The following is a 12,101-nucleotide window of genomic DNA, read 5'->3' on the forward strand; positions in this document are numbered from 1 at the left end:
TGCAAGAAATGGCGGCTGATCAATATCGATGACGTTCGTGCGGTCGGCTTCTTTCCAGGTTGTCTGCCTGAGCAATGAGAGTGTCGGCAACTCAGAATGGTTGCGATAGACTAGAACCAGGTCCTTCCTTCATCCACTCTTTCCTCACTTTAGGGCTTTAAATACAACTAGATAAACGTCTTGTCGCATCAGCGTCAACAGTGGTGTCGCTATCTCCGGTGATGATGATCGAGAAAGTGGAACCCTCGTCCTAGAACCTATACCAGTGTAACGGTGGTACTACTGATGGGGAGTCAGGCGAGTAGTATGGTTTTTCTTGTAACATTCGCTTTGTGTCTCTTGAAAAAGGAAATCTGTTGCGGAATTTGTGAAGTCGCTTGGTAGCATTTGCTTGGATCTGAGCAACAGTCAATGAATATCCAGAAAAGTTCAAGAAGACGCATTTAAGAGAAGATGAATGTTCAGTTTTTTGTAAATAAGATGCAAATGAGAGTTTTGCTTCACTGTCCAATAGTCTGTAACTGGTTAGTTGGCATTTTGTAATGAACAACTCCGCAGCGAAGGTCTTCTTCGTTTCACCAGTATATCACGGCAAAACACATCCTTAAAGTTCGAACACCCCCCCCCCCAGTCCAAATGTGGAGTGATTGTAATGAGGGGTGGAGCGGACTTATTGGGGGAAAATGAGACGGTTTTGTAAAGAATTAGAGGCTCTTAAGTCGCTGCGTTGAGGTCCTGGGAAACATACTTTATACAGTTGGGCCGGTTGCGAAATCATCAACTTCTCAAATTGAAATGACTAAGTTGGTGATAAGAAATTAGGAGGTGGTCCTAGATGAACGAAACAGTAAATTTTCAACAAACAAAACGCGTCATGTTGGATTAGATGCGACAAATTAACGATATCAGTGGTACGTGTGACGAGGCCAGTCAACTGTCGATGTTTGACGGGGGCGAGATGGCTCAGTTGTTAGAGCGCGATTTACTGACCATTAGGAGGTGGTCCTAGATGAACGAAACAGTAAATTTTCAACAAACAAAACGCGTCATGTTGGATTAGATGCGACAAATTAACGATATCAGTGGTACGTGTGACGAGGCCAGTCAACTGTCGATGTTTGACGGGGGCGAGATGGCTCAGTTGTTAGAGCGCGAATTTACTGACCGGAAGGTCCCTGGTTCGAACCCGACCTCTGCCTCTCGGCTTCCCCTGTCTAGGCCGGAGCAACCTGACAGTATCCCAGCCCTCGTGCTTCTTTCTGGTGGCATGGCAGTTGGGCACCATAAGAATGCTACACCTGAACAATGCCTAACGACCGAAACGACTGATCACTGCATGAGGAACTTTGAGCTCACTTACCGGTATGAGCATGGGTGAACGCTGTGGGGTAGCCTAACACGCTCCATGTGATAAGGCACTGCACTTGCGTCGGTTGTGCACAGCCCTAGCTGGCTGAACACAGTGAACTGCGTATTTGCCTGCACTCTGACCAGCCATTCATCAGCTCTGCAAAGTGGAAATAAACTGCGTAGTCTGTGCTGTCCGAGTACGAAACCGCGGTCATTTGCCCCAATACCTACTGTTTCGACAGAAAAACGGTTTTTGTAAGTTGCGCCTCGTCCGAAACAGGAGACTATCTTAGATTTTGGAACAATCATATCTATACGCCTGTGTTCATATCCGCTCCTTGGTCACTCCGAGTAGACCAACCTGTAGAGCTCTAATGAATTGCATTAGCAGAGAGGCGAAACAAATTAATCATCATCATTGTCAGCTGTGATAGCCGCGTACTAGTCGTACAGCGATTGTAGCTGCCACAGTTTCGTTCATCGAAACTGCGCACTGAAGGCGGGAGCTGATAAATTGGTGCATTAATCCAGCACTGTCAGTGGGCTGCCAGTTGGGGGGATTGGGAAGAGAGCTATGCATTGAAGGCAATAGCTTGGATGCATGAGCGCCATTGAGGGCGCGACTGGGCCTTGTCTGACAATGTCTCTAACCATTGACATGGCCCGTCTCGAGATCCTCATCCAGAAAGACGGCAATGACCAGCGCAGCTGAGTTTGCTGGTAATGGCTTTTATGCTTTGCTGCCAAGTCATTGTTTGACCGGCTCTGGCTCCCTTCCACTCTTCACGTGGTTGTGCGAAGAAAGCCCCAGAGGATCTGAATGCTAGCCTCCAGGCGCATCTGGCGACAGACGAGATGAGACGTCAGCTGTCGTCCTGGAAAGCGTGTGAGAAGGGTCACACTTCAGAGTACGAGGAGTCCTTTCACATGTGTTCGAGAGAAGCTTCCGACTGGACCTGCACTTCATTGGTTCACGTGATCTAAGTTGTTGCATCAGAAATGCGAATTTACATTTTCAGCTCTTGCCCTGGATCATTAATCGCGCTCGGGATAAATCCAATGTTCAGCTGACAGCAGCAAAAAACGACAGTTATAATGATCCCAACATTCGCTGAACACGACCAAACGAAAACCGAAGCATTGGATTCGAATTAATGGGGATTTAAGTGAGCTGCATTCTCAAAATCCACCAAGTCTGGAAGATCTCCCTTGTCACCTCTGAATGCTGATTTCGCTCAAAGGACACCAAGGTTTCAAACTTTTAACACAATCGAAAACACTGAAAGTTCAGCTATCCGTTCTTGAACTCATCGCTCTCGGCAAACCTAACACATCCATAAGTTGGAACAGAAAACAAAAAATCCAGATGAGGATTCTAACTCATTACTCTGATATTCCCTTGTATGAAGTCCTACGAGTGTAATGGATATGGTCCACCGCTGCCCGTAGGTTGGATTTCGTCTGAATGGGTCAGATGATCAAACTACACTTGGGAAGCGTCAGTGACCTGATGAACGCATAGTGCGAAATAACGAAGCAAAAGACAGAATACATTCCTGACAGGCCTTACTGGTTGTTGGAATCGTTTTGAACACTTCACTTTCACAAGAAATACCGGAACAGAGAGAAAAAGGTGTGCTTGAAAAATTCAAAGCCATTCTCTTTGATAATCTAACAACAAAGTGGAAACCTAGTTTTCAAGTCGAGGAAACTGGTGATTGTTGGTAGACTGTGTTCGTGACAGTACTCAAGTACTTGACCTTGATAGCAGCCCAACTAGCTACTATCAAACTTACGTTCTTTAATGGAAGACCACGTCAAAGAAAAAAATCTGGTTGCACAGGGGTGAAGAGCAGGCTCAATAACGACGACGTTGAGGTCAAATTGAAACGCGTCGTTACGCAAATCTACCCACACGGGGGGCAGTCGATCAGAAGAGATGACAGGTTTTTACCTACCCAGATGTACCTGATTATGAGTACCGAGAAACACTCGTGAAGAAAAGATGGTCGGTGGTGCTCAAGGAATTCAGTGGACTAGAAATACAGTTACTCGGAACTCTGGTGAAGAAAATTTTATACAAACGCAGTGAAGTTCTGGATTTCGAAACTGGAAGATATGGAGTTGAAGAAGAAACTTCACGGAAACTGACAGACACAAAAGCGCAAGAGTAAAAAAAACATACCAGTGCGAAGTAGTTGACTTCTCGAAGCCACTGATCAATCTCTACGGTAGTGGTCATTGGGTCATCTTCAAGGACGAAGGAAGATGTATCTCCTCCGTTCACCGGAACTCGATCTCCGTTCACGGGGTTGGAGACTGGTGGAGGGCAATGAGTTTGAAAATCACGCACATGCTGAAGATAACATCTCATCCAGTCTCGTTGGAACGGGAGGGATGGGTAGTTAGTGTAGTCTGGATGATCGACACCTGGAAGAAACAAAGATAGCCAAAATAGTACAGCACGAGCGACGTGGATCAACCGCAAATCAGAGTGTAGAATCGGGTCGGGCGAGTTCATAGGCCAGATTACCCACACCGGATAACTGGTCGATGACGAAACGTATATAAAGTAACAGGCGCATTAATCATGGAGAAAACAATTCCCCTATCTAGGCTTGGGCAACTTAACAGTATCCCAGCCCTCGTGCCTCCTTCATGTGGCATGGCAGCGAGGCACCGAAAGGGTGCTACAGCTGAATGATTTGTTTCTTATTTATAACCAAACAACAGACAAATTTCAGGTTGAAGAGGTCCCACGCAGTTCACTGAAAGGATGCAACATTAATTGCCTCCTGATTAAAGCTAGTGAGTCACTGATTTCCCATATGTATGGAATTCATTGGGATACACTTAAAACCCAAAGGTTGGACGTCAAACAGACACCAACACATTGTAATGGGCAGTCCTTTGGTACATTTAAGATCCACATTCAGTTTCATCCTGTCAGTGCCAGGTCGATCATGAATCACGAGAGCTAGTGAGCACAAAAATGCTGAAACCGGTTATTCGCTGTGAGGAGGTTCTGATGCCCCTGTTGTTAGGCCTCACTCGCTCTCCACGTTGAACATACCACTTTGGCTAAGCTATCGGAAATGCAGTCACGAAGGGTATTTCCGAGGAGTTTCCTCCTTGAGAAGGGGGAAGGAACCCGTAAGACAATGCTCACATGGTTCACTCAAAAGTATAACTACCACAAGAATGATCAGATGAGGATAACTCATTCTTCTGTATGCTGCGTTATTCTTGTCCCATCAGCACATCAACAATTCCTAGACCCGCAAAACACTCGTTTACACACCAGTTTGCTTTTAAGGAGAGACTCAACTAAATTCCAGCTGAATCCTCTCCAAATGAGTGTGCCGTATATAGGCCACCTCATGTTTTGGTTGGTACTATATTGGAGATATCGCAGTAAATTTTCTCGAAGGAACACTACTCAAAAGGATGCTGAAAACGCTTCAACAGCCCACGATCGGTTTCGCCCTTGTTAGACAGTTTTATTTCAGGAACGAAGTCCTAGATAAGCTTAGTTGCAACTCTTTTGGACGTCATACAGGCTTAACCAATCAGATCAACTCAATTTTCTGTACCACGTAAAGCGAGGTGAAATCAGTTAGCAAAAGTGGAAAGAGGTTGAATAGAGCAGGAGATGAGAATACTTCTAATCAAGGCATAAATATTCCGTGTATCTCGGTAGTTTTGCTCAGTTCCACCACTTCCATGCACGCATCTCTCGGTTCGACGAGGAAACGATCCTAAAGTGGATTCCTTTCTGTGCGGCCACTCGACTTCACGACTCGCATTGTATATAGGTAGGATTAGGTATCACCACTGACCAACACCAGAGGAAAAAACTAGAGTTTCATTATTGCGCAACCATGCCAAAATTAAGGGGAGCAGAGTTAGCCTGCCACGAAAATCCGAGATACCTACAAATTCAACACTTAGTCAGTCACTCAGTCAGTCTAGATAGAAATTAAACCCCATTCACATCGGCTAGCCAAGTCGTTTTTTCTATAGCAGAATCAAGTCAAGTCACTTTCGTAATGCACTACTCATAAGCTTGCTGAAAACCACTCGACAGCCCACGACCGGTTTCGCCTATGTTGGGGCTCATCAGGTAGGTGCAGTCCCCGAGTTTCCGTCAACCTTATGTTCCACTTGTTACCGGAGAATAGCAAGATAATTAAAGTCTATGGTATCTGGACGTGGATGAATCTTTCCGAGGCTGAAGCACTCGCATAGTTGCTCAGTAATGCTCCATAAACAATGAGAGTGGTACTCCATCAAACTAGGACTCCAGAACAAATGCCGTTCACTTTTGGAAAACAAATCCGTCACATGGGTGGATAAAAAAACCGTTCAGCTCTAACACCCTTCTGGTGCCTAGCTGCCATGCCACCCGAAGGAAGCACGAGGGCCGGGATACTGTCAGGTCGCCCAAGCCTAGACAGGGAAAGTCGAGAGGCAGAGGTCGGGTTCGAACCACGGACTTTCCGATCAGTAAATTCGCGTTCTAACCACTTGAGCCATCTGACCCCCACACCAGCGTCGCATACCGCCCTAGATCAAACGGTTTGTACCGTTCCGTTGAGGAAGGGATCATCATGATCGTGAAAAAATTCAAACCACCGTGAGAAGACATCCGGCCACTGGAGACGCGGACGTCGAAATTAACTGTACCGGTGAGAAAAGTAATCAATCTACAAGCAGTACGTTTATTCTGGCAAGAGATTGATCGTGAATTTTAGCAAATTATCTTAATGGGTATGGGCTAAGAAGGTCCCCAGGAATTCCAGCCTCTCCCTGCCAGGCAGACGATGCCTAGAAGAATGCGGTTTTCTGAAATGAAAAGAAGGAACACCATAGCAGTCTGTCAAAAGATCCCTTCCAGAGAAGTGCAAAAATAGATACAGCAGTACTTCCAGACGTCTAGTCTCACCGGGTCGATCTTTTCTGATCACAGAAGCACACAGAAGCGCATGGTTTCTCCAAGACAGACAGCTTCAAATCTGAAATTAATTAGGGGAAATTCCTAGAGGAAACATACCAAGACATACAGCGTCATCTTGATGTATTTTTTTACCCATGCAAGTTATCGTAATCAGCGTGTCTCTGTTCCAAAGAATCTCAACTCGTCTTCGCCAGTTAATCAACGCAAGGGGAACTCAGCTGTAACACCCCTACACGAGGGAAGTTCGAGGGCACAGATACTGCCAGGTTGCCAATCCTAGACAGGAGCAGCCGAGACGCAGAAATTGGATTCGAATCACAGGCTTTCCGGTCAGTAAGTTCACGCTTTAATCACCTCTGATCAAATAGTAGACTGCTCTAGCCCTATAACTACTGGGATTTACTTCCATGTCATGTGAAACAGTCTGACCACCTTCATTGGCTTTTAGTTCCCACAACAGACAAACAGTCCCGATAGTTTTATTGTGGTATGAATATACAGCTTTCCCTTCCGTAGAGATCATCTGAGGAAACCGGTAGAAGGTGGGGTCTCCTCCGGACCTGGAGGAGCTCAATCACGAGTAGACCGTTCTAACAACTATCTCCTCTAGGGTGAATAACCGTAGAAACAGTATGGAACATGCGTTTACCCCACAAGCGGAAAAACAAGACTCAAGGCGAAAGATACCACATACCTGCGTATTCGCAAAAATGGTTGCCGATATCAGCAGCTGCACGGGCGAACCCACTGTACTCCAAGTCAATGAAGTGAACTGACTCTGAATAGACGAGAAAAACAATGTCAAGAAAAGTGAGTCACTCAGCGCGCGTTTGAGCAGATTAACAAGACAGATTCACCAGGCGTGCACAAGGCCACCAAGTGCTAGTAAAGCCTTCTAGTTTGCTTTGATTTTCAAGTTGGTCTAACGAGCCGTCATGAGTGCACCTTTGGAAAGACGGAAAGATGTATGCGGGGAAATGACACCGGGGGGTTTCGTGTAGTAAAAAAAAGACTAAAAATGTAAGTAGTATGTGTGATGATTGCCTGGGAAGTTAACAGTTCAACCATTATTTGTGACTGCGCTGGTGCTCAAAGAACCACATGTCATATGAAACATGGCAAGCGTCTGATATTCTCCACGAAACTTCGAAAACAAGCCTGTCTAAACAGTTGGTTATTGTACCCTCTTAATGAGAAGAGTGATACTCACACCAAAAGGTGAAACGCCCATACTAAACTTGGGGACAGCGTTGAGAGGATCGACTGAACCATTCGTGCCACTTGCAAAAGGTATTCAAAGCATCAAACTCTAGTTAGTGTTCATAGTCACAGCGACGTTTCAAACAAACTGAGATTCTCAGCGGTTCCTAGATAAAGGCTATGATTACTGGTAGGTATGAAACTCGCTCTAGTAGCTGTCACGAGTGAACATTAAGCAAGCCACGAAATTAAGACCACATCCGAACCCGGTTTTGAGAAGACCATGTTATAGTGCTGAAAATCTCCATACAGTCACTGTTTTTCTTTACAATTTCGATTTCTCCTCACTGTGAACCTGAAAACAGGTTAGGACTGAGTACAGATGGGATGCCGCTTTAAGAGGATTTGCCACCAGAGCTGGACAGTTCGGATTAAACTCTCCCTCAATCTTTCAAATTTCACTCCACTCGCTTCCTTTTTGGGTCTGGCTCGGAGAGCATTCATTCGTCATTTTTATGCACTGTAATTTAGTTGTTGCACCCCCCTCGAAGGGAGAATGCAGCCACCATAAACCCTTCAAAATGGATGCAGCAGTGGTCCAATTGGATACCAGAATTGGTAGTTTCATTTTCGCGGCTTCAGGCCCTACCTGTAAATTCCTCAGGATATTACGTGCAGCCGTTCTTGTATGCTTCTTTAATTTCTGAAGGTCTATCCGTTCCGACAATCATGCCAACAAGAAGTATCATAAATCTTTCAGGATTCGCTGACAGCGTCCACTAAGGCTTCACAAAGACTAGTGTCTTCCGGCCTAAAGAGGTAGTCCTGGTTCGGAAAAACATCTTCCCTAGCTTCCATAAAGGAAACTACTCACAAGGTTCTGAAAACTCCTTCGACAACCCACGACCGGTTTCGCCCTTCCAGTTCGGGCTCATCAGGTAGGCGCAGTCCCCGAGTTTCCGTCAACGTTATGTTCTACTCGAACCCGAATTTGGACTGTTTTTCTTCCCTAGCTCTTTCGATTAGCGTGATCACCTGTTCGGAACTTTTGGAGGGGATATTCTTAGAAGGGGGACTGCTAGATGCAGCGATAACCACGGGAATGAAATTGCACACTAATCAGTCGACATATCTGTAAGATTAAGACCATTCTGTATTTGAAGCCATGAGAGCTAGCCAAAATAGTGGAGAAAAGCAAGTGTGTCGCATAATATTCATCCAACTAATCAAACTATTTTAAGTAATCTGCAACGGAAATAAAAGGGGAAGGTCATCATCTCAGGAAAGATAATTTTAATTATCCTTTTCCGCAGGGTATCCTCTCTTCAGGAAAGGACTATATGTCTAGAGTCAACGTTGACGTGAATCTGTCCAACAACCGTTGGGGGAGAATCCCCTCTGTTAATTAGACATCCAACGAGGTGATTAATGCAACCAATAAGGCTGTCGCGAAATAAAATTGAACCGGCCATTGTTGCAGCGACCGGGATGGCTCTTGGAGAGCGTCAGACTACTGTGATAGCGTCAGGTACGCGATAGGAGCCAGTTTTATTTGTCCTCTGGCAACCGAGTAGACAAGGTGCTGTAGGTGTAACGCGGTTTACAATCGTCATGAGACCATTTGGTGATTCTCTAAAATTGTCCACGGATCGCGGCAGGTAACGGAAAAGCATATTCGGGAACTTATGACGAAGCAAAGATATACGAAACGCACTTTCAAAGACGACTTTTTTGTGTATGAAGTTGTCCGCGAACTCGTGGACGCGATACGGAAAAAGCCCAACAATTTAGCACCTAGAAGAATCTTCTGTAAGGTCATGCGACTGCAAAAGACGTCTGACACTATGTCCATTGACAAGGCCAGCTTATATCTGCACAACCGGGTTTCGAGAACCGGATGCAAGCCACTTCGTTAGATATGAGCTTCAAACCGTTCAGCCGTAGAATCCTTTCGGTGCCTAATTGCCATTCAGTAATCCACCATCCAGTACCCATAGCACGTGAAGCATCGTTAAGCCCACCCACTTTTCTCCTCTTCTCTTTGACTTCAAAACTTTTTGAGTGCAAATGATGAGGTTGCAATGCAAAGTCTGCTGGGGTCCATATGAGCTGAAATTTTCATAGCAAGCCTTGAATAAAGTTGCAACTGTGATCCGCTCACTGGCCGTTTATGAATGCTACGCTGACGACATTCTGGTCATCATGAACGTATGAGAGGATGCACACAGCACTCTCGAGCTACACATCAAGGTCGCTTTCGAAAAACGAAGTAAATGGAAGTAGTCTGTTCCTCGAGATTCTGATGCAATCAAGGACTGATGGAACCACTCAAAGATCATCAGTTTGCAGGAGCATCAGAAGACGGTGGCTGTATTTCACGAGCTTCATGCCGATGCGATATAAGCGGGGTTTAGTAAAAACGCAGCACCACCGAACTCGAAAAACGTGCACTAATAACACACTTTCGGTGGGCTCAATAGCCTTGGAGCCTATTGCCTACCCTAAGATACTCATTGAGCAACAGTGTGCAGATACCCAAACTGGGATCCGTGAGCATTTCATTCTCAGTAACCTGTTATTCAAAGTAGGTGAAGACAGATATTTGGAAGATCACGCTGATGGTAGGTCACCTGAATTCGTCCAATCTGCCTGCCATAGTTCACTGGCAAGTGCAGTGACGGAGTGGATCAAGGTTCATCAGAAACGATAGCAGAGCACCTTCCAAAAAAGTTTTCTTTTCATGCGGCAGCAGACCAAAAAGACTCCAGATTACCTGAGTAGCCCACTCAATTCATCAGTGATCTTGTCAAATAATTAAAGCTCTAGACTTCCAACATACCATACTGATCAACATTAGATTGTCGAATTTCGGCGCACGAAAATCATTGATCAGAAACCTGCAGGTGCCCTAAAGCTGATCTGAACTGTTATCCAACGCGCTGTCTATCACTGTAAATATTGTATGACTTGCGTCAGCGACTGCAAACAAACAGAATGTCGATGCCATGTGACTTGTAGCTTTTTCCCGTGCCAATGAACTGGTTAGTCTTCATCCAACTGAGCAGATTCCAATGCTCCATGCCATGACAACCGGGCCTATAAACAGTGGCAAAACAGACGTGGTGGCCTTATCTCGTTGATTTAGTGTGTCTCAGGTTAACACGCACAGATGGGTGTAGATGAAACACCTTAACCCATCGCACCCGACCGATTGAACGTTTGGATTAGAAGATGTAACCATCCTTCATACTAAGTGAAAGGGTACTCATCTCTTGATGAATTTCGGAAGCATGCTACAGTACACACTCTTAAGTTTGTTGAAATAACCTCTTCCAGAAGTTCAGTTGCTTACTGGGGAACGAGGCAAAACTGCATGCAGGGTCATGAAACATTTGTGCCGGAACGGATCATCCGAATATATACATTTGATTTCCAAGGTAACGTGCATTTTGATAAAGTGTACTTTTACACTTAGGAGTCGCGTGACATGGCGTCATGCATTGGTCGCGTGTGGCCATCATCCTATTTGGGCGTCGAACCCATCCAAGAGCACTTGTATACCATCGGTTTAGCAGACTGGCGGTGGTGTTGCGGCGAAAAAACGTTGTGTTACGGATGATCAGGGAAAGCTGGCATGAAAAGCTTGTGATACATACCGGTCCTTTTGGGAGATATTCGCTGACAACTGAATTCAGCTGACTTAATTTTACCTGCGCACAAAATGCCAACTACGTTTATTAGTATTAGTATCTTGTCCATTGGGAAACGATGGCGCTGTGACACAAACCTCGTGACAGGATTTGTTTTCGGACAGCCATCTTCTATCACGTGGGACTGGTTGAATTCCTTCCCACTCACGCAAACAGACACTTTGGATCAGCGGATTTGGGTTGAATTACCCCTCATTGATGGAAAACTCGGGAAAACCCAGGCATTTAGGAGATTAAAGCCCACTGCGCGTAGGTCAATGAGATCAAGAAACAACAGAGGCTAGGGGATCGTGATGACTGCATGCGTTTTGGATTGGATGGCAGTCAAGCCACAGCATAGGCAGATGACAAAAAAAAACGGAATACACAACGAATTCATTGATTAAATCATTTACAAACTGCTTGAGACATCGTAGTGGAGACCAGCTCTCATCGAATCAGACTGTTACCGGTCATTAAACCGCGGGGAAGGAGGATACGAGTGGCACAGCTGAAGGACAGCTATAAATAACCAATCAAACGGGACCATATGGAAGGAACCGATGGATGAAGTATACCTCAACGAAAAAAACTGGGACTGTCGCACACTGGTTGACAATGAACTGGCGTACGCGATGCGGAAGCACCACCGGCTGATCAAATGCCTCAGCAATGACAATGCGCTGAACAGCAAACAGTGTCTCGGTGTGTTTGGCCATTCTCATGCTCACAGTGCAAATTGCGGAATGTGACAACCTCAAAGTGACAAACTTTCTTCACTGGGTGGGCGTGCTTGGCTTACGGATGCAAGTCTGAAAAAGCGTTGAAACATCAGATGATGGTTCTGTTAGAAGGAAGTGAACGAACCCGATCGGAAGGAAGTACAGTTAATTCGTGCGGTCGTT

General features: G+C 45.5%; 1 protein-coding gene across 1 annotated transcript in view; it reads right to left on the reverse strand.

The window, feature by feature from the left end:
- T265_05217 (hypothetical protein) overlaps positions 1 to 12,101 on the reverse strand; it is a gene marked incomplete at both ends in the record, with an annotated part of 54,943 nt that overhangs the window by 6,665 nt on the left and 36,177 nt on the right. Inside the window, 2 exons of the mRNA XM_009170172.1 lie at positions 3,536 to 3,780; positions 7,002 to 7,085. Of these exons, the coding sequence (XP_009168436.1) occupies positions 3,536 to 3,780; positions 7,002 to 7,085 (329 nt within the window). The remainder of the gene's footprint in view (positions 1 to 3,535; positions 3,781 to 7,001; positions 7,086 to 12,101) is intronic.

This window comes from Opisthorchis viverrini, assembly GCF_000715545.1.
Source record: "Opisthorchis viverrini unplaced genomic scaffold opera_v5_95, whole genome shotgun sequence".
Taxonomy (NCBI): Eukaryota; Metazoa; Platyhelminthes; class Trematoda; order Opisthorchiida; family Opisthorchiidae; genus Opisthorchis; species Opisthorchis viverrini.